Source organism: Pseudophryne corroboree, chromosome 11, assembly GCF_028390025.1.
Source record: "Pseudophryne corroboree isolate aPseCor3 chromosome 11, aPseCor3.hap2, whole genome shotgun sequence".
In the NCBI taxonomy this organism is placed as follows: Eukaryota; Metazoa; Chordata; class Amphibia; order Anura; family Myobatrachidae; genus Pseudophryne; species Pseudophryne corroboree.
The window spans coordinates 112,043,308-112,070,177 of record NC_086454.1 but is presented as its reverse complement, the minus strand read 5'-3'; the positions used below and the strand labels follow the sequence as shown (position 1 = coordinate 112,070,177).

The 26,870-nt window shown below is 43.1% G+C and overlaps 1 protein-coding gene across 1 annotated transcript in view; it reads right to left on the bottom strand.

Moving 5' to 3' along the window:
- LOC134969044 (mucin-2-like) overlaps window positions 1-26,870 on the bottom strand; it is a 695,488-nt gene that overhangs the window by 454,761 nt on the left and 213,857 nt on the right. The window contains exons 20-25 of the mRNA XM_063944753.1: window positions 26,031-26,169; window positions 23,786-23,893; window positions 17,374-17,553; window positions 7,937-8,176; window positions 2,368-2,524; window positions 614-742 (exon numbers count right to left, since the gene is read on the bottom strand). Coding sequence (XP_063800823.1) covers window positions 614-742; window positions 2,368-2,524; window positions 7,937-8,176; window positions 17,374-17,553; window positions 23,786-23,893; window positions 26,031-26,169 — 953 coding nt within the window. The remainder of the gene's footprint in view (window positions 1-613; window positions 743-2,367; window positions 2,525-7,936; window positions 8,177-17,373; window positions 17,554-23,785; window positions 23,894-26,030; window positions 26,170-26,870) is intronic.

Below are 26,870 nucleotides of genomic sequence, written 5' to 3'. Positions count from 1 at the left end.
TTTCTCTTTCATATTTGAATGTAGCAGTGACTTACAACAAATTCTAATCCACCTCTTGCATGAAGTAGGAGTAATCAAGATCTGTCATAGCAGTCATTGTTCTGACAATCTGACTATAAAGTGTTGGTGATACTGGGATTACTGTAGCCTCCTTTTCCTGTTATTATTTGACAGGAGTGGAACCCAATGTGGTCTTCTACTGCTTACATCAAGTGCTATTTTGCTGTATACTCCGTTATGCCTTTCTACATACCACTGTTGTAACACAAGGTTGACTTACTGGCACCTTCTTGTCAACTTTAACCAAATCGACAATTCTCCTCTGACCTTTCACAGCAACAAGGCATTTTTTCCCACAGGACTGGTGGTCACTGAATGTATATAGTTTTTTCCCCATAATTTTCTCTACAATCTAGAGACTATAAATAAACATTCAGATTTACTTAAATACATCATCTAACACCATTTTGGCATTTGGTCTAAACAACAACTGAACCTTTTGCGTTGCCGACACAATTAGTTATATGAATTAAGGACAAATGTGTAGGTGTACCTGTTAAAGTGGCCACTGATGGTTAAGTGACCACTGATGAACAATGCTCATTTTCCTTACCTTCCACTTTGGAAAGTTCAAGTAAACATTTTCCAGTTGGGTTTCTGCAGGTTTTCATGCATTTTACTCCACAAGATTTATAATGCCATTCACAGTGCCCTTTTTTATTATAGTAGTCGCAGAACACAGCTGTAGAAGGAAACAAACAACAGATGCTGCATTATTCACAGTATATGTCATGTGGGATGGGGCATCATAATGTACACTTGCTTGGATGCCAGGACCCATTGGACCTCTGCATCCAAGGTGGGGAGGGGAGGATAAGGAGAACCCTGTCTGTTACACGTCTGCTGGGCCACACAATTTCTCATGGCAGCCCTTCTTATTGGAACCAGGAGGGGTAGTGGATTTTCCCCCAATCACTCGTTTCCTTCTTTCTGGAGTGTCTCTCATCAAAACACATGATGCTAGACTATAGTGTAATACTGTATGTCTAATAATTGAATAATGTGGAAAATAAAGTAAGACACGTAAAGGTCACTAAAAGGATATAGGCTTATCTGAAAGTTCATCCAACAGTCTCTTCTATAACAGAACAGTCACCAGCCAATATAACAAGATCTAAGATGGCCAACTCAGTTCATCTCAGCGCTTACACAATGCCAACCTGACTTCATCAAAGGCATAACCTTGGGTTGGTGACTGTTCTTTAATATCCTTAATCATGAATATGCTCTTTTCAGAAAACTACTTGCACATATTTAGTTTTGATATCTGAATGAGAAGTGAGAATAGAGAAAATAAAATAAGAGTAGATAATAAAGTAGTTTGTTGGACAGCAGAAAGAAAAAAGACAAATACAGTATATGAAATTGTAAAAATGCTATCCACTCTAGAGGAATAACATAGCATTTTATATTATACAGTAAAATCCTGCATATGTTATACCCCCAATTTCAGTGGAAAAGTTCCCATTTGCGGATCATGAAATGGGTGGAAGAAATTGAAAGTTTCACAGCAAAATCAATGTGGTTAGTTGTAAAATGGATGTGATTGTGTGGATTGGAAAGGATTTGTGTGAACTGGGTATATGCTTAATTTGCAGAGAGTTTGCCAAATGTTGTGAGATACAGGGCTAGATGCATCATCTCGTGGAGAGTGATAAAATGGAGGGAGAAAAAGAACCAGCCAATCATCTTCTAACTGCCATGTCACAGGGGGTTCACTACGGCTGGCCGGCGGTCGGGCTCCCGGCGACCAGCATCCCGGCGCCGGGAGCCCGACCGCCGGCTTACCGACAGCTTGGCGAGCGCAAATGAGCCCCTTGCGGGCTCGCTGCGCTCGCCACGCTACGGGCACGGTGGCGCGCTACGCGTGCCACACTATTTTATTCTCCCTCTATGGGGGTCGTGGACCCCCACGAGGGAAAATAATTGTCGGTATTCCGGCTGTCGGGCTCCCGGCGCCGGTATACTGAGCGCCGGGAGCCCGACCGCCGGCAAACAGAAGACCACCCGTCACAGGCCCTGTTTGAAAAATGACAGGAGCTTGTTGGCTTTTAGTTTATTACTTTCCATTTTATCACTTTCCAAGCGATGATGCATCTAGCGCACAGTAGGTTTTATTGCTTTAGTCCTGCCACATATAAATAACAGTCCTAGGGACTGTTGGAGTACACCAAAGGGTTGAATACTGTGTATATATGTACTACCAACATAGACCAGCTATATCAGGTACTTGCATTTGTTTTTGAATGTTTATAGTCAGTTTAGTTGCTCTTTTATATAAGGTCTTAGATTATTAATGGAACTTACGACAACGCTTTGAAGTTCTCCACTCAATACAAACGCAATGAGAGAGGCATGCCTGAGCATACACTGCTACCGCAGTGCAGTAGCAATCACAGTCTCCACCTTCATCACAGGCACAGGAATCTTTGACGCATGCATCATAATAGCTTTCAGGGTCAACCTTTAAGCATAAACATGGAAAATCAAAACATTGTTATTTAATTTGTTTGTTGTTAATTGACTTGGTTCGATATTACAAACGTTACATAACCTACTGTAAACTACTTAGGAGGTAAAGAGCAGAGGGTACAGATGTGTCCACATACACCATTCCCCATTTAAGCCATATGGCCAAATTAGCCATGCAATGGAATCTGCGACTTAGCTATGCCTTGTGATTTTTCTTAAGATAAACTACTTTAATCTGCTACTTTCTAGGAATTCTTTTGTGGGGAAAAAAATTTTTGGGAATCCATCCAATCAATCCATTTTGCGCCAAATAAAGCAAAAAGGGAATGGTGTATAAGGTGTATAAGGACACATTTGTATATGTAGTACCCTGTCTTTACCTGATGGTGCCATTCCTCTGAAAGTTTTTGCTTGTGAATGTAAATCTATTTTATTATCTCTGCAGAAGATATTGGGCCCGATCCAGAGCTGATCGTAGATGTGCTAAAATTAGCGCATCTACAATCAGAGGGGGTCATTCTGACCTGATTGATGCTGTGCGTTTTCACACAGCGGGTGATCAGGTCCTAACTGCCCATGCCTATGCACCGCAATGCGCACGCGCATTGAACAACAACAATGGGCATCGCCAGTCAGCGACGGGATGGTGAGAAAAATCTGAACGCACGGGCGTTCGCAAGGTGATTGAAAGGAAGAGGCCGTTTACAGGGAGTGTCCGGAAAAAACGCAGGCGTGTCCAAGCTTTTTCAAGGAGGGTGTCTGACGTCAGTTCCGGCCCCGATCAGCCTCTTCTCATCACATTGTAGTAGCAAGTCCTGGATTGCGCAGAGACTACAAAAAGTGGATTTCTGCAGCTCTGCGTACACATGGGACTGCACACTTGCACAGCAAATTAACACTCTCCCGGAGGTGGCGACTATCTGAACGCAGGACAGCAAACTTTGCAGCCCAGCGATCAGGACGGCAAACTTTGCAGCCCAGCGATCAGCCCAGCGATCAGCGGGCAGAAGCACAGCACAGGGCTAGTACACCCCGCATGTCAAGCCCTACCCCCTGCAGAGGTGCAAAAGCATCGCACGGTGACGATGCTTTCGCACCTGGCGAGTAGCTCCCTGCCTATGCAGCCTAGCTGCAGTGGCAAACAGCTACCCGCCATGTTTTGGGTTGCAGCGGCTACATGTGACGCCACTCAGCCGAAGCCCGCCCCAGCAACGGTCCAGATATGCTTGCATTGTCCGGACCGTGCCACCCCCCAATGGCATTCTAACGCCACTGGCACGTACCCTCCTGCCCCGCGACCACTTCTGCCTGTCAATCAGACAGAGACGATCGCAGTGAGTTGCTTTCACATCTGTGTGTACATGCGCAGTGCGGCCGCTGCATGCGTGCACTTCACAAAGGGCTTCAGGCTGCGATCACTGCCGTTGCAGCAATCGGGTCTGAATTAGGGCCATAGTATAAGCAGCTTTTTTAAGAACTTACCTTAACCATGTAGCAGAAATGCTTTATAAACCAGATCATCTAAATTATCTCTACATTTGCACTGTGCAATCAGTTTGTTCTACCTTAGGTCAAAATGCTGTATTTCTGTCTATGTAAATATTAGATCTTTTGCTGGTTCCTAACTGAGGACATAGATCCTATCTGAATAGCTGCCATTCTTGACAGAATACAGTAGTTTATGCATCATGATACATGGAAATTATCAATATCTGTAAAAAAAAAAACAACAAAAACCTTATTCAGGATACTCTTCTTTTGACCTTTCCCCATAGAGATATTATGGTTTCTCACTACAGTTCTGCTGTGTGCTAATCCTACAAGATGCTTCACTATTTCCTTGAACCAATTATGTTTGAAAAGTTGTCTTCAAGTGGAGATCTCAAAATAGTGAATAGCTGTTTTAACCATATTCACAGTTAATCTAAAAAAAGGGTATAGATAATAATTCACTGACATACCAGATGTAGCAGGTACTGACAGGTAGATGTATGAAGAGTCGTTATGTGGGAGAAGTGGTATCAGTGCATCTTATGCGCCCCTGTCATTATCAGTGCTGCTATCTTTAAGATGTGCTGGGCAATGTATGAATCGTCCTGACACCTGCAGCTATAGATTTCGACAGCTGCAGGTGTCATTGCACCATTTACATCCACTGCCTGTGGCTGCGGAGCTCTGGGCCGGGAGAGAGACACAGCACATCAGCACTAAGCTGATGCGCTAAGGACTGTGATAGGGATCACCAGAGTTTTTACTCCCCCACTCCGGCAACGAAGATGTTCATACATCTCGTCGCTAGCAGGTAGAGCTATAATGGCACAATACATGCCAGTATAATACATCTGCCACTGAATTACAAGATCATCTATGGTAATATAGGCAATTGCAAATACAGCATCTGCTTAGATGGAGTAGTCATTCCACTGTACATCATGAAACTAGTTCAATATTAAACATGGGAGAATGTATTTGTCTTATCCAAACATTCTGCAGATGTTCACTACTGGCTAATTAATTTGTGAATTATCTCTGAGCCACCAGATTTGGCAACTAAGGGCCTGTTTGTATTCGTATGTAAACCTGTTGGTTTAATACAGATACGATTGTTGGGGTCTATGCCTGCACATGCGCAAGACCTGTTCCGTGCATTTGAAGAACGGGTTCAGCGTTATGCCCAAAGCTATTCACCCCCCAGCCACCCCCACCCCTGCTGCAGCATGATTGACATGCTGCGTCATTTAAGGGGTGGAAACTTGGTCCTGGATCCGGATTTGCAATACGGCTGTGCAATACCTTACAAATGAGAATCAGGCCTTAAGTACAGTCGAAGAATCAGGAAACCCCCATGCCCATTTATAAAGCAATGATGATCAGTGATAAACAGATGTGTTCCAACATTAGGGAGCTGGTACTACAAAGATAAAGGGTAGTGGATAAGTGGAATAGCCTCCCATCAGAGGTGGTAGAGGCTAAGACTGTAGAGCAATTTAAACATGCTTGGGATAGGCATATGAATATCCTTACAAAGAATTAAGGTTCAAAAAGGGTTGAGATTGCCTAAAGGATAAAAAAAAGGGGCAGACTAGATGGGCCAAGTGGTTCTTATCTGCCGTCAAATTCTATGTTTCTATGTTTCTAGCTCTCCCCCATCTCATGGATCTCAGGATGATTCTTCCCTTCACAAGGATACCACTGTTTAATGTACAGTAAATAAGTAATTTAAAAAAACATCAGTTCCCTTATGCAGCGCACTGTTAAAAAAAAGAAACAACATGTGGCGGTTTCTTATAGGGGATCCCGGAAACAACCCGCCAGCTGTCATATAGATGTGTCCTCTTACATCATTGCTGCAGTCACACTAAACAGCCCTTTAAATCGTGCCATGACGTGGTGAGACTCAGTAGCGCAGAGCGTCTTGTTTTCAATGTTTTCTTAGAAGTTAGAAGCGATGTAATGCAATAGGATGCACAAGCAGCTTCTGCTGATTAAAATGATATATGGCTTGCCTATAGTCTGTGTGTAATTCAGGTTGTATCTGCACCCGAAAAGCCACATTCAGGAAAACACTGTAGCATAGCATTTTGTATGCAAATACAGTCGCAGAATGGATTTATGGTGGCTCTATGAACCCATTCATAATAATTGCCCAGTTCCCCATTAACGATGGGTTTTGGCCCTGTGCTCTCCAGTGTGATACTGGTAGCCTTGGGTAGAAAGGTGGCATGTGACTTACAGTATTTTAATCCTCCCATAGAGACAGCAGCCCAGTGCTGACCAGCCTAGGGCTAGTTTTCACTATTGCAGGGGAGCCCACAACCAAGGGGGAGATATATCAAACACTCAAGAGACACAGAGTTTAGAAGTTGCCAATAGCTCTATCATTTTAAAAACTGTGCTAGAAAAATGATAGCTAGAAGCTGATTGGTTTCTATTGGACTTTAGCTCTTTCTAAAATTTTATACATATCCCCTATACGCGTAAGGAGTACAAGGATCTACTGCTTTGGACCTTGGGCCATTCACATGATATCCAGAATACTTGAACCGTGGACTTATACACCTTGGGACATTGTTGCACCATCCACACGGAGACAAAATCTTTGATTTCCAACATTGTGCACTGGAGCCCGTGCAGGTCGGACCATCGCCAGGGAATCCTAATTATTTGCTATCTTCCGGAGTGGTAATTATATGCCAAAAGACAGTCCCTGTTACACAGGTCATTGCTTGAAAGTCCACCTACCACTGGATGTCTGCTGCCATTTGGGTCCAAATTGATCCTGAGAGATTAGTCCAATCTCATTTCTAAATCTATGTTGTGCTATTGGTTGCTAAAGCAAAATTTTATGGCCATCTGAATAAATTGTTTAATTATCCACATTCACCTGTCTGCGTATATTATTGAACTATTGCTGTTTTTATTTAGTTTATACATATCCCCTATAGTCTAGAGTTACAATATACTGTGTATGACAAGTGCTTTATCACAGGTGTACGCAAAAGTGCACTTCTCTGCCGAACAGGTCACAATGAAAAAATAAATAAAAATAGGCCTTTTAATTACATCTGGACAAACCAAGTTCTGATGCAGCGGTGCAAATGCTGGTATCCTGATGATAGATTAACACTGTAAAGGTCGACACCATATGGTTGACACGCATTAGGTCAACGGGTACAAAAAGTTCGGAAGCTGAAAGGTCAACAGTACTTAAGGTCAACAAGTACAAAAGGTCCACATGTAAATGGTCGACAAGCAAATAGTCGACACACGTTTGTAATGGTTGACACGTGTTTTTTCAACATCTACTGTATTTACTATGGATTTGAACATCTATTGGGAATAGCAACCTGTGGCAAGCAAAGCATAGCGAGATACCAAGACCGAAGCGTGGTGAGCGAAGCAAGCCTGCAAGGGTAGAAGTTTCTACTGATGGTGGTCAGATAACCGAAAAAAAACTTGTTTAAACCTTTTGTACCTGTCGACCTATTGTACATGTCAACCATATAGTGTTGACCTACTGACTATCGACTAATACATTAAATAAACGACACCTGCAAATGTTTGTTTGTGCAGACAAAATATTGCCTGCCTTTGCTTTTACATAAATGCTGAGTTACTTAAATTTACTCTGCACTTTATTCAGGGGAAACCCAAGAATACAGAGGAAGAACATACAACTCCACATTGATAGAATCCTAGTTATCAACAAACCCATGACTCCACCACTTTGCCGCTGCAATACTGTGATTTTCTCCTTTCCTTTTTCCTTTAGTTATAAAAATTAACTAATGTACTGTAAACTGAGGGGTTCCATCAACTTATGTGGTTTCAACAATATGAATTAAGCCCTAGACTCACAACACAAATATGTTCCTTACATATACACTATTTCTTTACAAATTACCTCAGAATGGCATGATTTGAATAAGTCACTGAGGATGATACTGCATTCCCTTTGTGCCCAGGATTTTCTTTGTGGGTTAATTTCACAAGGTTCTGTCAGGCTTTCAACTTCTGGACATGTTGATGACAGTTTCCAGCTGTTACCAAATTCAATAACATCTTCTACTATGAAATGTCCTCTGGTACTGAAGTCATTGACTGAATTGCCATCATAATTTCCACAGAGCCCACACACATTATTCTGTTGAATAGTAAAAGACAGAAATAAGGGATTATCTACAAATAAATGTACATGGACATACATTGTGCAAATCCGGCAAATACTGTATAGAAAATGCCTTAACTACTTGCCTGACATGGTCACATCAGATGCGACCAAGTAGGTGGGGCTTTTCCTGACATCTGATGCAACCAGTCAGTAATGTCCACTCTGCAGCTGCTGGAAGATAATCCTCCTGCAGCTACCACTGTCAAGAGGACCTCCTGTCCCGTCTGCTTCCTAATCCCCTTCCCCCCAGGGCCTTCCGTACAGCTAATCACTGATGCAGAGATTAAAAGCTGCTGGGAAAATGCAAAAAAGCAGTTACACTCAGGAAGCCGCTGATCTTTAGAAGGCGGGGAAACGCGTCTGTACGATCTCTCAGCTCACGGGACACAGCTACAGATCACATATTTGCCAGTATCCCACAGCTCACTTTGCTGTCTGAGAAAAGTGCAAGTGGTGAGAAGCGATCTTACACGGACTCCAGATAAGGCTGCCGGGGAGAGCTCCAGCCGGGAGGGACATTACCATATCCGTGATTTGACAGGCATGCTGAATGGTCCAAAACTACACCTTGGTAATTAAACTGCTTATGGCAGATATGGACTTTTCACCCTAAGGCTGCATGGTTATGCATGACCAGCTTGCTTTATACCAGGAGCGGTGAGAAAAAGATACTAACTAAGTTAAAAGCAATTACATGCTGTGTACAAACTATAACGAGAACAGCTTGTAAAGTGCATGATACATACTAACAATACGTTTCTGTGGATCAATTATTACAGGTGTTAAAGGCACAAAGCTACATAAGATAATAGACATTTAACAGCGTGTGAAAGTGCATGATTTTTACTAACACTACGTTCTGTGGAGCATTTATCTGATGTACTGAATGCTCTGTGCCATAGAAATTAACAGAGCTGAGTGCAAATTGTTTACAGCTTGTGAAGTGCACGATTCAGATCTTATGTGGAACAACCAGCAAGTGTACTGGTAGTTAGGTGGTACAAAGTATCACTGAAGATACCTATAAAGAGACTTTGTTGCCAATAGCACTTTAGGTGCAGCTGCTCTTGTATTTGTTTTTTTTTAGTAAACATAATGATTACAATATTGTAAATGAAATGTTTTAATAGGAATATGGAGTAATTGTAAAAGTATTTTTATGGGTATTGATGCTGGCCGGTATCAAATATAGTGATATGTGATAAAATTTATTAAAATAATAAAAATCTACTACAGATTAAATAGCGCTTTCCCATTGTTGTTTTTTCCTTGTACTATATAAGGGGTTTAGAACCAATTACCCCTGGGAAAGCAGCTCTTTTTTCTGTTCAATAGTGGCGCCTGGGATTTCTTTAAGTTAGACATTCGATTTGACCTTTTAAACATTATTCTATTGCTAGGAAAATGATTGTGATGACGTTTTAAGTACCCAAATGCATGTGAAGCAGTGTGAATGGGGGAATAATGACTGTCCAAGGTTATGGTACGTTGTGCACCTACCTGCAGTATGCAAATTACCAGCTATCTGAGAGACACCAGGAGCAGTAATCAGAGCATCATCAGCAGTTTCATGATTTGAATACTGCACATACCATACCTAGTCCATGAATGTGCGATAGCAGTGTAGCACAATATTTGACACTTTTGTCGGATGATATAATGGAACTTAAATTCTTGAGTGTTGTAACTGACTATCCTGGTTCGTGCCATGATGCCTACATCCTCAGCAAATCATCCCTGCCTGCAAGATTTAAGGTAAATCAAATGCCAGAGGGATGGTTGTTGGGTAAATGACCTACACATATAGCCAACCAAACATGACAGCATGCACTTTTGATCTATTAAAAATAGATAATTCGAGAGGCATATTATTATATAATTTGGCAAAAATGATATATAGTGTGTTCTACTGCTGTCTATCACATAATCACTCATTAAATAAACCACTCCCCCCAGATTATGCAGTAAACAGGGAGTAGGCAGAAGTTTTGTTACCAACAACTGACTATGTGAGCACAGAAAGTGGAAGGAAGGTAGGAAGGCAGATTAGGGCTAAGCTTATTGCCAACTATTTCAGCTGTAAGTATTTAATCCCCCCCTCAAAAAAAAAGTTAGGTTTTTATGTATAAAACAGTGTAAAAAGAGAGCTTCCCCTTTAATTAGTGTGCATATTATACATTTGGACCAATAGGAAGCAATGAGGAAGTTCTGTTTGCTTTTGCATTCGATTTTGCTGGGGATTTTAATAGGGATCTGTGGTTCGATATTGAAGGGATTTCAAAATCTCAACCCAAAATCCCTTCTAAACATGAATCAAAATCGAATTCGATTTGAAAATCGAATGCAAACTCGATTTTAAGTATATGAGGAATTTTCAGGGATTTAGAAAATTAAATAGAATTGATTTCAGTTGATTTTGTAGATTCAAAAAAATGTGATCTCAAAATCGAATTTTAGTAAATATACCCCCAGATCCACTGAAATATTCTCTGAGATATGTCAGTAGTCTAAGGACAACGACAATATTGCCCAGTGTCTTAGGCCCTCATTCATAGAGGCACAAGTAGACTGCTGAATGCCAATGTCTGCATATTTTAATGCAGATATATAGTTCTAGTCTCTGCAGTGTGAATTCCCCGGCCATCCAGAGTTACCTGAGGGTTACTCATATGGCCGATGGTTACGCAGAGTGATCCGATGCTGCACCATAGGATGCAGCAATGTATCACATAAGCATTCAGAAGGTGTCAGTTAACACAAGATGCCTCCTGCAGCATTAGCATATTTTCACACAGCAGTTGAGTCCAAAGATGAATCTGATGTGCTTACTGCGTCTATCTTTGAATCAGTCCCTAAGTATGTTACTATTAAAGATAGGAAGATCACCTGTCTAACAAAGAAATCTTAGAAGACATTTGGCTGAAGAAGAAAATGGATGGCATTATGAAATAAAGATATCAGACTGGAAGCTTCTGGCATCTGGTGGATATATAGTACTGTAAGTCCCTTTTTCAAATACTGAATTTGAAGTGACAAAGGGCATACTGTACAAGATGAAATTACAGAAATACATTCAATAACTCAGTTCCGCACAGATGTTGGGAGATCTGGAGAGGAAAGAAAAAGTTGGATATCATCTACACAAAGGTGAAAATAGAGAAGAGGGGAGTGGAGTGTCTGGGACCGAGCCTTGTGCTACTGAAATTGATAAAGGAAGCAGAGGAAATGGGTACAATGCAAACATTAAAAAAATAGTTTGATAAGTGGGGTGAGAATTAGGAAAGGTCAGTCCTGAAGACGTAAGAAATGCATAATTTGTATAAGATGTGAATAATCAACAGTTCAAAACGCAATATTATTAAACTGTAAATAAAACTGACTAATTGGTGTTGAAAAATTTCTACCACCGCAGTAGACAAATTCTGCCATGGGTAACTCCACACTGTCAGGACTCAGCATTTCAAGGACTTGCCAGCCCGCAGGTTACAGGTGCTGGGTTATAGGTTTCAGTGTCATGTTCCACAGTCTGAGTTCCTGTTACGCTTCAGCAGTGCCTGTCATTTCCCTCACAATCGGGCACCAGCCTCAGACCAACTCACCACGTCCACCAATAAGCTGTAAACATGGTAAATAAAATGCACCTTCTGAGGCTCAGAAGGCACCAGAGCAATATTTGTCTTCAGGTGTCCTGTGGCTCCAGTTACCAAGTCTCCGTGTGTATTTGTAAATCATAGTCAGTGCATTGTCCAGCTATTACAGCTCTGTATTACCAAGCTATTGTAGTTCAAGACGGGATCTATTGTACCATGCTATTCCGGTTCACCCCGATCCATTGTATCATGCTACTCTGGTTCAAGTCCATCTGGTAGGTCCCATCGCCATGATATCTCAGTATGTTATGCAATTATTCCAAAATACGGAAAAATCCGATATCCAAAATACTTCTGGTCCCAAACATTTTGGATAAGGGATACTCAACCTGTACATCTTCTCGTCTAGAATTGTTTTCACTTAACTCCTCCCAAGACTCATCACATTAAGACCAACCGAGGTATAGAGTTCAAAGTGGACTCTCGCTTTAGGTATGGTTGGTTACAGTAATTTATCAACTGGTAAGGTTCTCGTCCAGAAGAAAGAGCTTGGATCAACTCTTCAGATGTTCATGCTCCACAATTAATTCAAGCCTTCCAAGGCAAGTTTCCCAAGAAACCTAGAAGGTATGTCAGGATTCAGCATTTCAAGCACTTATCAGCCCATTGGTCGTGGGTGCTGGGTTCTGGGTTTCAGTATTATGTTTCACAGTCTGAATCCCTGTTACACTCCTGTAGTGCCTGTCAATCACCTCACAAGCCTTCCTGTGTGGCGTCCGGTCTGGTATCCCCATGTTGGATTCCCGCTGACCCTGTTCACTGGGCGCCACCATCTTGGTCCCGGACAGCTGACCACAGACAGACCAACTGGGCTCCAGCCTGAGACCAGCTTATCACTTCCACTAATGATCTGTAAGCAAGGGAGATAAAATGTGTCTTCTGAGGCTCCAAAGGTGCCAGATCAATATTTGTCTTCAGACGTCCTGTGGCTCCAGTTACAATATCTCCCTGTATGGGATGTAGTTACACTGCCGGCAGTCGTGATCCCGGTGGTCAGGATACTGATGCCAGAATCCCAACCACTGACAATGCCGCCAGCCAGAATCCTGGCTAACAGGGGCTATTCCCATTTGTGGGTGTCCACGACACCCATAGAGTGGGAATAGAACCTATGGAGAGCACAGCGAGTCTGCAAGGGTCTTCGTTGCGCTCGCCCCCCCTGCTGGCATTCTAGTGGCTGAGATTCTGATGTCGGAATGCTAACCGCTGGGACCCTGGCCGCCCAATGCCCATGTAGAACTGCATATTATTGTCAATGTATTGTCCAGTTACGGCAGCTGTGTATTAAAAAAGCTATTCCCGTCTAGCCTGGATGCATTATGCCAAGCTATTCTGGTCAAGCCCGGATCAAAAGTGCTAAGCTATTCTGGTCCCAGTCCAGATTCTTTGTGCCAAGTAATTTTGGATCATTTCGGATCTAGTATCTTGTTATTCCAGTTCTGGACTCTGTTTATTTGCTATTGCCTCGTACTTCAGATGATCCAGTCTGCTTCGTCTTTTTGCTTAGTATCATGCCCATTCCTTAATCTTCTAAAGTAGTGGTTTCACCTAGCTAAATCACATCCATGTATCTCTTAGCTATCATTCTTGGTTCCAGTATTCTATGAGGAGTCATTACGGTCACCCGCCTAGTTTTCTGCATAAAAAGCAGACACCAGAACTAGCTCTAGATCTTTCCAAACCAATCAAGTTCCTGAAAACCTGACAAATGTAATCAACTTGCTGAAAACTGTGGTGGTATTTCTCTGGTCATTGGGGCTTACCCTCTCTGCATACCAATTATATTGAGGGTGATAGGCCAAATACATATATAGACATATCGGAGACTAAAGAGCATTTATGAGGCTTTTAAATATATTTTAAGAATAGACAAGCTATCATTGGCACAGTAGGCAGTATGCTGAGTCGGATAATATCTGCCATTTTGTCAACAACTAATACAGTTGTGAAACCTTAAAACTACGGCAGCTTGGTGTGATGTCCAAACAAATGTTGCTTCACGGTACTGAGTTATGGTTAACATTTGAAGTAAACCTGCATGTGATAGATTAAAAGGATGTTTTTTGACACAGAACTATAATTTACTGTATTTCTGAACATACTTAAAAGTTGATGTCACCAATAGTAATAAGAAATAATATCTATAGGTTTGCAGATTCCTCAGTAACTTGCTACTTTGGATTTGTGATATGGTCATAGTATTCATCATCATAAAATATAAGTCAGAACAAAGAAACAAGACTTCAGGGGAAAACAGGAGTGATCAGAATATCAGCTTGACTGAAGAAGAGACAATAGATCGTTTGAAGAAAGGAAGCATGTGAGCAAGTGTAGGCTAAACTCTCAAGAAGATTGAAGGGACAAGGAAATCTGAGAAAAATTTGGTCAGATTTAGGTATTTTTTTCATGATAGGGCAATAAATTTAAGAGCATGCTTAAATAATGAAGGAAAATTAGTAGATGAAAGGGAGAAATTACATATGTAGTTAAACCTGGGATTGGAGACAGCGAGTGACTGATTTCTGAGGAGTTAGGGTCCAGTGGACAGGTAAAAGAGAAAATTATTATTATTATTATTATCATTATTATTATTATTATTAGTTTCAAGAATGCAAAAATACAGTACAAACATTGCAGAACATTGCAGGGGCACTTTAAGAGACGAGGATGCCCGTGTTCAGCCGTCTCCATTCGGGCCACCTCCTCTTTGGCGGCAGCGCTGTAGAGTCTGAGCTCTAGGGTGCTCAGACTCTCCTGTGCATGCACAGATCTCCGGGAAAATGATGCGGTGGCCATTTTCCCAGTGATTTCTCTACTGCACATGAGCAGCACATGGTGAAAATGGCCGCTGCACCATTTCCACTGTGATTTAACAGCACTGCTGGTGTCGGCGCGCGACTCTGGAGGTGAGTATTCAAAAAAATGGGTGCAGTGTGTGCAGTGGGGCCCCACTCTGGACTCATGGGCCTTGTGCACCGCACACACTGCACCTATTATAAATATGCCAATGGAACATGGTAAACAAGCTATCTAAAAAAGATTTCATTTTCAGTCATACTAGCAGAAGTAGCCCCTGCCGTTGAACCCAAAAGTGAGGGAGGGGGGTGATGGTAAAAGAGAGGGAGGGAAATTCACCTAAGGGAAGAGGGCTCAGCTCACAAGGGACCGATAGGAAGCACTATATGCATTTGGGTCAAGAATTGGTTAGATAACAGAGAGCAGCGTGTTGTGGTTAATGGATCTCTTTCAAATTGGACTGAAGTGCTAAGTGGTGTGCCACAAGGCTCTGTATTAGGACTGCTATTGTTCAACATTTTCATTAACGACCTAACAGAAGGTCTAGAGAGCATGGTGTCAATTTTTGCAGATGATACCAAACTGTGTAAGGCTATAAATACGGAGGAGGATGCTGAGTCTCTTCAGAACGACTTAGTTAAATTAGAAGCATGGGCAGCCAAATGGAGAATGCGCTTCAACACAGACAAGTGTAAGGTAATGCACTGTGGTAGCAAGAACAAAAATAACACCTACATACTGAATGGGGTAACATTAGGGGATACTGTTCTGGAAAAAGACTTAGGTGTTCTCATAGATAGCAAACTAAGCAGCAGTCCCCAAAGTAGGATGGCAGCATAGAAGGCTAATAAGATACTAGCATGCATAAAATGGGGAATTGATGCAAGGGACGAGGGTGTTATACTCCAGTTATATAAATCACTAGTGAGGCCACACCTTGAATACTGTGTACAATTCTGGGCACCATACTACAAAAAGGATATCATGGAGCTAGAAAAGGTTCAGAGGAGGGCAACCAAACTAATTAGGGGCATGGAGACGATGAAAGACTAGGCATGTTTACATCGGAAAAGAGGAGACTAAGAGGGGATATGATCAACATCTACAAATATATAAGGGGACAATACACAGAGCTTGCGCGGGACCTGTTTTTGGCCAGATCAACACATAGGACTCGTGGACACTTGCTCAGGTTAGAGGAGAGTCCGCGCAATACGTCGTAAAGGCTTTTTCACGGTAAGGACAATACGTGTTTGGAATTCCCTGCCTGAGGGAGTTGTAATGGCGGAATCTGTCAACACCTTTAAGAATGGATTAGATAAATTCCTAATGGATAAGGATATCCAGGGTTATGGTGCATAGTCACGCACTATAGTTACTACAAAAAGGGAAAAAATGCAATGGCTGACATCAGCATCAGTCAAAATTTTAGACAAATCATCATGCATAGGAGACCACAAATAGGTTGAACTCGATGGACAATTGTCTGTTTTCAACCTCAGATACTATGTTACTCTGTTACTATGTATGAGTGACACAGAGGAGAGAGCAAGTGAGCATACATACTTTCATTTATGGGATCAAATGAAGACAAGGTACTAGAGTGTTCAGAAAATTGAGAATTTATTGGTTGACAGATCTTGTCAATATTGTCATTGACATAGAAAACATAGGGCCGGATATAATCAAGTTAGAGTTGGCTGGAGGTCCCGGTTGAACTCAGACTTTTTTTTAAGCGGCAATCATATACAAGGCCAAACCATGCCTTGTAAATGATTGCCGCTTTAAAAAAAGTCTGAGTTACGCCAGGAACCCGCATCGTCAATACATCTGGCCCATAGTCTTGTCCAGTGATGGTGTTCTGAGGCGTTGGTATGGAAGTGTTTACAGGAGTCCTGATAGGTACAAACCTTTTGCCAGTGTCGCCAGTACAGGTTCTGCATTTATCAAATTAAGGTGATGGGGCTGATTGTGAGTTAGGAACAAAGCATAAAAAACAAGTACCTTTGTATCTGGAACAAACCATGTTGTGATGCAAGGTTTGCTAATACAGTGTATTTCCTACAGAGCAGTGATGTTATTAATCTAGTACATTATCATGCAAGCACTAGCAGTATTTACTATACATACTTATCAAGGGGCACAGACCATGCACTCTCTAATGGTTATCCAAGCCTCTAAGCATAGGCCCCTACCATTGAATTTCCCTGGTGGGCCCATCATGCCCCAGGATGGCACAGAATACTGGACAGCTTTATTTTTATACTGCAATTTAGTTTGAGTTTGGACACGCCCCTCTTACACCTAAATCTTTCTGCACATCTACCCCACCTGCACTACTACGTGGTTTTACCAAGGTGCACAGTTACTTGTTTTTCTTTCTTTTTTTTGCTTTGTTCCCTAATCAGAATCAGCCCCTATTGCTCTTTGTCTTCCGATGCTAGACACTGTTTGATCATTTATGTGGTTTATCTGTGATTTTCAATCATGTTATCAGAAAATATTACAACTGTATCTGCCCACTAGTGCATTAACATTTTATCACAGGCAACATGACTTGCTGACAATTTGCAGATACATATATGGAAAGGGCAGACAACAGTCAGGTGAGATTCATGCAGAGATACAGACATTAATATTAATGGAAGGAATGTGACTAGTTTGTGTTATCCATCCATTGCATGCAAATTATCTTGGAAAACTGCAACTATAAATAAAACTTACTTGGAAATGTCCTGGGATCTTGATAGTAATACTTGTCTTTTTATCCCAAATCAGGACCAAGCCGTTCCTTGCTGTAATGACCAAATAAAGACTAGTGTTTCGGACCTGGAAAGGGGATTCTACCACATCTCCCTCATTAATGAGTACCATATCACCATCTGTTAGAAGGAGGATGTAGTCCTAAAATAAGTAAATGTATTGTTAATTCTCAGTAAAACAAAATCAGGCTAAGTTGTCCACTATTGCTACTTATGTTGGCTACAAGTAATCAATACATTTATACAGCAAATAACCTGTTTCCAACATATTTTTTAAGGGTTGAAAAAATAGGATTTTAATTACAGGTACTTACCGGTATTTTCTCATAGTCCGTAGGAGATACTGGGAATCCATTTAGTACCATGGGGTATAGACGGGTCTACTAAGAGCCTTGGGCACTTTAAGAATTTGATAGTGTGCGCTGGCTCCTCCCTCTATGCCCCTCCTACCAGACTCAGTCTAGGAAACTGTGCCCGAGGAGACGGACATACTTTGAGAGAAGGATATAGAAAAAGGAAAGTGGTGAGATTACGAACCAGCACACACAGAACAAGAGGAAAGCCATGCTAACCAAACTTGAAACCAGGAACAGCAAAAGCTGAACCAAACAATGTTACTGAACCAAGTAACAGTGCAGGAAGAACGAAGAACCGGGCGGGCACCCAGTATACCCTACGGACTACGAGAAAAGGATTTACCGGTAGGTAATTAAAATCCTATTTTCTCTTACATCCTGGGAATCCATTTAGTATCATGGGGAAGTACCAAAGCTCCCAAACCGGATGGGAGAGTGCTGAGGTTCCTGCAGAACTGATTGACCAAACTGAAGGTCCTCAGAGGCCAAAATATCGAACTTGTAAAACTTAGCAAACATGTTCGAACCTGACCAAGTAGCTGCTCGGCAGAGCTGTAAAGCCGAGACACCCCGGGCAGCCGCCCAAGAAAACCCCCCCGACTTAGTAGAGTGGGCCTGAACAGATTTTGGAACCAGCAAGCCTGCTGTGGAATAAGCATGCTGGATAGTAAGCCTGATCCAGCGTGCAATTGACTGCTTTGAAGCAGGATACCCAATTTAATTGGGATCATAAAGAACGAACAGCGAGTCCGACTTCCTGTGATGAGCTGTCCTCTTTAACATACACCTTCAAAGCCCTCACAACATACTAGAAGTAGCAGAGGTGTCTGTAACAACGGTAACCACAATAGGTTCGTTGATGTGAAATGTGGACACCAACTTAGGAAGAAATTGCTGACGAGTCCTGAGTTCAGCTCTGTCCTCATGGAAAATTAGGTAGGGGCTCTTGTGACACAACGCCCCTAGCTCCGATACACATCTTGCTGAAGCCAAGGCCAGCAGTGTGACGGTCTTCCGGGTAAGGTACTTTATGTCCACCTCCTGTAACGGTTCAAATCAGTCCGATTGGAGGAACTGCAGCACCAAATTGAGATCCCAAGGTGCCGTGGGAAGTTAGATGTGCAAAACACCCTTCAAGAACGTCTGGACCTCAGGGAGAGAAGCCAATTGTTTCTGAAAGTAAATAGACAAGGTCGAAATCTGGACTTTAATGGAGCCTAGAGGTAGGGCCACATCCACTCCCGACTGCAGAAAATGCAGGAAACGTCCCAGATGAAATTCAGCCGCAGAATATTGTCTAGCTTGGATCATATTCGGAATGACCTTGTCAGGAATTCCTCTCCTGGCTAGAATCAGTCATTCAACTTCCATGCCGTTAAACATAGCCACGGTAAGTCTTGATAGACAAACGGGCCCTGTTGTAGAAGATCCTCGCAAAAAGGTAGAGGCCACGGATTTTTGATCAGCATCTCGAGAAGATCCGCGTACCAGGCCATTCGCGGCCAGTCCGGAGCAATGAGTATTGCTTGAACCTTTTCCCTTTCTATTCTCTTTAGAATTCTTGGGATCAGAAGAAGTGGAGGAAACACATACACCAGCTGGTAGACCCACGGAGTTGTCAAAGCATTTAACGCCACTGCTTGTGGATCTCTTGACCTGGAACAATACAACTTGAGCTTCTTGTTGAGTCGAGAGGCCATCATGTCAATCTGTGGATATTCCCACCAATGACTCAAACCCTGGAACACCTCCGGGTGAAGGCCCCACTCCCCCGGGTGCAGGTCGTGTCTGCTGAGAAAGTCTGCTTCCCAGTTCTCAACTCCGGGAATGAAGACTGCCGACAATGCCACCGTGTGTTTTTCCGCCCAGAGGAGAATTCTTGACACCTCTGACATTGCTGCTCTGCTTTCGTTCCACCCTGTCGGTTTATGTACGTTACCGCCGTCACATTGGTGGTCATTCCGAGTTGTTCACTAGCTGCAATCATTCGCTGTGCAGTGATGAGGCAAAAAAATGGCACTTATGCGCATGCGTATGCAGCGCAATGCGCATGCGTGGCGTACTTTCACAATGGCCGATGTAGTTTCACACAAGGTCTAGCGAAGCTTTTCTGTTGCACTGCTGACCGCAGAGTGATTGACATGAAGTGGGCGTTTCTGTGTGTCAACTGACCATTTTCAGGGAGTGTTTAAAAAAACGCAAACGTGCCAGGAAAAACGCAGGCATGGCTGGGTGAAAGCAGGGCGTGTTCGTGACGTCAAAACAGGAACTGAACAGTCTGAAGTGATCGCAAGCACTGAGTAGGTCTGAAGATACTCTGAAGCTGCACAATTTTTTTTTGTAGCTGCTCTGCGATCCTTTCGTTCGCACTTCTGCTAAGCTAAAATACACTCCCAGTGGGAGGCGGCATAGCGTTTGCACGGGTGCTACAAACTGCTAGCGAGCGATCAACTCAAAACGACCACCATTGTCCGACTGGACTTGAACGGCCTGATTCCAAAGTAGAGATGAGGCCTGCAGAAGGGCGTTGTAGAAAGCCCTGAGTTCCAGGATGTTTATTGGCAGGACGACTTCATGACTTGACCATCTTCCTTGAAACTGCATCCCCTGGGTGACTGCTCCCGAACCTCTGAGGCTTGCGTCTGTGGTTAGCAGAATCCAATTCTGAATCCCGAACCTCCGACACTCGACGAGGCAAGAAGTCTGTAGCTGCCACAGAAGGGAGGTCCTGGCTCTTGGCGTCAGACGGATCCTCTGGTGCATGTGAAGATGCGATCCGGACCATTTGTCCAATAGATCTAGCTGGAAGAGCCTTGCATGAAACCTTCCATACTGAAGCGCCTCGTAAGAGGACAAAGAGGCCACCATTTTCCCCAGAAGGCAAATGCACAGATGTACCGAGATCCGGGTTGGCTTCAGGACAGCCCGAACCATCGACTGGGTTACTTTAGGCTTCTCCAAGGGAACAAGGGAAGGAACACTCTGAGACTCTGTGTCCAGCATCATCCCCATAAAGGAAGCCTCTGTGTCGGTTCCAGGTGAGTTTTTGGTAGGTTCAGAATCCACCCGTGATCCCGGAGTAGTCTGGTTGAGAGGCCAATGCTGTCTAACAACCGCTCCCTGGATGGTGCCTTTATCAGAAGATTGTCCAGGTATGAAATTATGTTCACTCCTTGTTTGCGGATTAGAAAGATCATCTCTGCCATCACTTTGGTGAACACTCTTGTGCCGTGGAGAGATCAAATGGCAGGACCTGGAACTGGTAGTGACAGTCCTGCAGTGCAAACCGTAGATAAGCCTGATGAGGCGGCCAGATCGGAATGTGAAGGTAGGCATCCTTGATATCTAGAGACACTAGGAATTCCCCCTCCTCCAGACCTGAGATCACCACTCTCAGAGACTCCATCTTGAATTTGAACACTCGTAAGTACGGGTTCAACTACTTGAGGTTCAGAATCGACCTTACTAAACCGTCCGGTTTCGGTACTACAAACAAGTTGGAATAATACCCCTTGTTTTGCAGATGAGGTGGAACTGGAACAATGACCTGAGTCTGTACCAGTTTTTGAATGGCGTCCTGTAAAGTTATACTTGACTCTTGTGAAACTGGAAATGCTGATTTGAAGAATATGTGAGGTGGGAGCTCCTGGAACTCCAGTCTGTAGCCTTGGGAAACAAATAAGATCTATGGCCCAGGGATCCTGCCTGAAAATAACAAACATATAAAATAAATGAAGCTTCAATAAGAGCTGACGGCTCCTCCGGGCACATTTTCTAAACTGAGTATGGTAGGGGGGGGGGCATAGAGAAAGAAGCCAGCCCACACTATCAGATTCTTAAAGTGCCCATGGCTCCTAGTGGACCCATCTATACCCCATGGTACTAAATGGAACCCCAGTATCCTCTAGGATCCTTCGCACCATCCTGTCGCAGGGCGCGATGCCTGTTGCAGCCTCCGCATTGCGGAGCATACGCATGCATAGTTCAGATCCGATTGCCAGCTGTACGATAACGCACAGCTGTGATCAGATCTGAATGACCCCCATAGTCCTAGGGCACCAGGAAATGTAAACACAACATTTAGAGTACTGCAATACACTCACCTGGAAATGAAAGATACATTAACCTTATCTTAGAACATCCATCGTAATCATACTGGTTATTTCACAAAATGAAGACCCATGTCATATTTTTCCCCATCATAAGCTTATCATCATGCCAAATTCCCCTCTCACCTGACTGGGACTTGTAATAATGAGGTACAGTATGTCAAAGTGGGTGTCTGTACCTTATATAATACATACCTTCCAACTGTACCTTTTTAGCAAGTACAGTACCTTTTTTTTATGGTCTGTACCGATTTTTGGCTCTCCAAACTTCCATTGAAAGTATAGGTAAAGGGGCATGGCCACGCCCCCTTTACCCGTGGCCACGTCCCCTTTCCTAATTTGTACCAATTTTTATGTGTAAAATGTTGAAGGGTATGACTAATGGGATGCAGTCATGTGACCCAATACTCATGCATATACTCTGATTGTCTCTTGTTTCTAGCATACCTGTCTATACATTGGTTAAAGTTGTGGACTATAGATAAGGGAAGGCCTCTCCTATAAATATGCCAACACTTCACAGCATGTGCTGAGTAACTCCTGTTTAATGCTTAACTTAATCTTATCTCCCCTGCATCCCTGAAATCCCCACCACCACCAATATAGTGACTCACTCTGTGCTTACCTATCGCATATTATAGGGGGGAATTCAAATGTTTGAAAAGTTGGTTGGGTGTCTGTGTTTTCCTGTCTATTAGATAGGAAAAACAGACACCCAACTGACTTTTCAAACTATAAATCCCCCCCTATGCATGTACAAGCTAATAACCCAAGTACTCAAAGTGATTTGTGCGAGTTATTTTAGAGAATAGGCATACTAAGTAATTGCCTCCCATAAGAATTATGGGCACTCTGACAATTTTGATTTGGCCCCGCTTTCTTATATACTGTATCTGACAACCCTGGCCCCTATAGCATTACCCATAAGCCCCTGTTGCATATTTCTATCACTCCTGTAGCCATTGATCTTCCTTTAGGAAACCCCTTCCACCCCAGTTGCAAATGCCATAGATCCCTATATGCAGACTGGTCAGTCCCTTCTGCACAGTTAGAAACACTCAGAGAGTATTATGATCACACATCAGCCTGCTCTGAGACTGCATGCAGAGATCAGTATCCCTTTAAGCAGTTACAGTTTTGCATTTTGAATGAATCTCTACCTTTCGAATTTCGATTGTAAGGCATTCTGGGGTCCTAAAATCATACAAGATTCTGGTAGTCACAGAACACCAATGTCACAGCATTAGAAAGAAGAAGTGATTTCCTCCCCAATACCATTCTGAGTCAAGATGACAAGTGGGAAACGGAGAGCCTGCAGTCGTATGGGATAAGACAGTGTCAGGGAAAGCCTAACTGTCTGTAGTCACATCCTACGTGACCCTGTCTGTAAAGACATCTATACAAATATGCATTAGATACAGTGAATGGGTTCACATATGGGTTTGCTATGATGAGATGACCTTACTGAACTAAGGTGGCAATTCAGAATAAGTAGCAAAAGTGCTATTTGGCAATTTTAGCACTTCTGCGCATGCATGCACACCGCAGTGCTCATGCGCGAGGACTAAAACTGCGATCACAGTCTAAGTCATGTCAAGGGGCAGTGATGGGGAATCGACACCGCGTTTTGTGGGCGTAGATGCACTGTTTGGGTGGCGCGGTACGGACAATGCAGTCGCGTCCAGACCATTTGTGGGGTGGGCTGTGGCAGCTGCGTATCGTCACACACAGCCGCTGCAACCCAAAAGATGGCGGCCCACCGTCTGCCTAAATTTTTCCCACCAGGATGTGACTGCTTAAAACACCACAATTTCCTCTGCTATATATAACTTATTACTACAGTATCTTCATCTGTCACACATTAATAGTACACACATAGCTAGTATTTTATGGAATGTCAAGAACTCACTTGCAAAAGCACTTTGATGGTTTTGGCGCAGGATGACTGAGTACCACACTGGACGTTTTCCGAAATTATTCGAAATGTTCCATTCTGTACATTTGCTCCACAGAAATCCTAAAAATAATCACAATGTCGCATATACTGTATAAAATACAAAAGATGAACGTGGTGAATATTTATAATTTGCTCTTGCAGAAAAATAAAAGAAATATAAAAGTTCTCAAATTGGCCTTGTATAGGGTGGCCAATCCCGGGATCGGGATCAGCAGAATCCCGCCGCTGAGCCCGAACGATGTGTCCCACCCTCCCTCCCCCGTCGTATGGTGAGTTTTGTGTGCAGGGTGGGAGGGGCGAAGCGAGAAGGGTGGACACATAGGAAATAAGCCAATCCCTGGTATCCTAGGATTGACCATTTTGCAATCCCGACACCCGGGATTGAAAAAAATGGCTTGGGTTTGGCCACCCTAGCCTTGTATCTAGTTTACTGATTCATGTTTGTAAGTAAAGTAAATTATCAAGCAACTGGGAAAAACCATGTTGCACTTCAGGTGGGGCAGATGTTTATAGTGTGTCTGAAGCAGAGAGATTTGGGTGGGGTGTGTTAAAACTGAAATCTAAATTGCAGTGCAAAAATAAAGCAGCCAGTATACCATATCTCCCAACTTCCCAACTCTTCTGTCTCTGGAATTGGGATCCGGAAAGGGGGTGTGACCTCAGATGGGAGGTGCATGGCCCCTGATGAGTGGGCGTGGCCTTGCAGCAATACCCTGTTTTCAGGCATTTTGAGGGTGTGCCCAGTGCTCCTCGAGCAGCTGGGTAGCCCCCGGCTCACCTCTTTGTACCTACCTGCCTACTCTCCCAGAATGGCTGTGCGACTCCAGAAAATCAGGTGCAAGTCCCAGCCCCCTGGAAATTGGGCAAGTGTCCTGCAGTGCCGCAGCCGCCACCCCCTTCCCCACATACTCCCTCCCTTAGCTGCCCACTTACAGAGCAGAAGTGAACGGTCTGAGCGGACTTGATGATGTAATCTTTGCTCCACCCATAGGCTGCGCAAGAGCCGACACAGGGGTGCCGCTCTGGGACTTCTCCCCTCCGCCGCATATGGTCTACTCCCCCCCTCCCGTCCAGGACATAGACTGTTTACCTGGACGGCCGAAGTGAGCAGTCAATGTCCCAGAGCAAGGGGTGGAAGAGGTCTGTTACCCAGCGGAGGGGGGAAGTCCCAGAGTGGCAACCCCCGTGTCGACTCCTGCACACGCCCATGGCTCCACCCCCTGCTGTACAATGCCTGCAATATCAGCATTGAATACCTAGGCTGTGGCCATTATGACACGACTGCCATGCTCCATGTGTTGCCTTCACTATGTAGCTGTGATGCCCCTATACCGCGTCACACCAGCCCTACTCGCCACCTGCTGCGCTGAGCTGGCTGTAGCAGTCAGAAAGTCGGCAACCGTGCTCTGCACTTTATAGATGCTGCATGGCATCTATTCAGAGATCACGCTGCTTTGCAGAGCAGAGCAGCAGGTGATCAAAGGCTTCCCCAACTGCCCCACCTTCCCCACCACACCCCCTACATGCGATTGGGACAGCGAGACAGTGTCTGAATAGTGGAACTGTACTGGAATAGGAACAGTTAGGAAGTATGGCATACTATTTACCATGCACAGAAAAAATATAATCCATCCAAATCTAAATCTCTCTGCACATTACATCTGCCCCGTCTGCAGTGCGGTATGGCTTGGCACAGTTGCCTGATAATTTGCTTACTTACAAACATGAATAAGGCCCTATGTACCAACTGTTAATGGAGAGGTTTTTTTTATTTTTATCTCCCTTTAATATTTTTTTTTTCTGTCTTTATGTTTTCTTTTTGTTTTTTAATTTAATGAGTAGTTTCTGAAAAGTACATCTCCTAATATGCCGTTGGTAGTAGATCAGTTTTTCTATTCCACTGGTGTCAAAATACAGTACATTTAATAAAAAAATTTAACTGCTAATGCAATGCAAGTAATGTCACTGTCATTACTATTTGTTAGAGTCACATTGCGGAGCCTTTTTTTGGGGTGTTGGTAACTCCATTTTTTTACATTCAAAGTCAAATGCATCCTCTATTGACCCTCCTGAATTATGAACCAACAAATATAAAACATTTTTATTTTATACCAAAGTAACTATCTCTCCTAAAAGCAGTAGAGATAACATTCTTTATTGTGAGATGTTTCAGTGCAATACTGTATCCAAATAATACCTGAGCAAGGGTATATTCACACTGCCCTCCGTAACGGTATGGTTTGTTGTCAAATGTTATGTAATTTCCTTCCCCGTACACATTACACTGTGCCATAGTTTTAGTTTCCTCGCAGACCCATCTCCGGTTATGACAGGTACTGATAATAAAATAACAAAACAGTTTTACCTTTTCTGCAGTATGCAAGACTTCATAATCAGTTTCCATACTCATACAAATAAATAATGATATTAGCAACAGAGGACATGAGATTAATAAATTGTAGACATATTTAAGGAAAATCTTTGAGAATATTAGTTTTTCATTCAAGAAATGCTCCGTTAAAGCCATGCAAAATATACCTGATAATTTTCCCGGAATCCATTTAAAATTCTAAATATGTAACCTAGCCCCCCCATAGATGTTATATTTTCCTGATTATGATATACTAGCAGTTATATATTCTAGTACTTATTTACTGTGTTTGTTATTTGTTTAAGAAACTTTTACTAGGCCAGTTTATATTTTGTAGACCTACAGTATTTTTGAACGCATTGTGCTTATAGGGGCAGGTGTAGAGCTAAATGCAAGTCAGCTGTAGGGCAACTTGACAAGCTAGCCACAGCTCACTGTAACCATTTTAAATAATACTCTTCCTGTCTAAGTGCCCCATATAACAGCGAGACAAACCCCTGTAGCACTTACTAAAGGAGGTATGTCATCCTTTCAGCTTATCCCACCACTGTCACGCGCATGACACAACAGCCCATCACTGACAGCGATTGCCTGGCAGTAACAGCATTGGAGACGCAGCTGAAGGACCGGGAAGGACGGGGATGGGGATTGAGTGGTTGGGGTTTG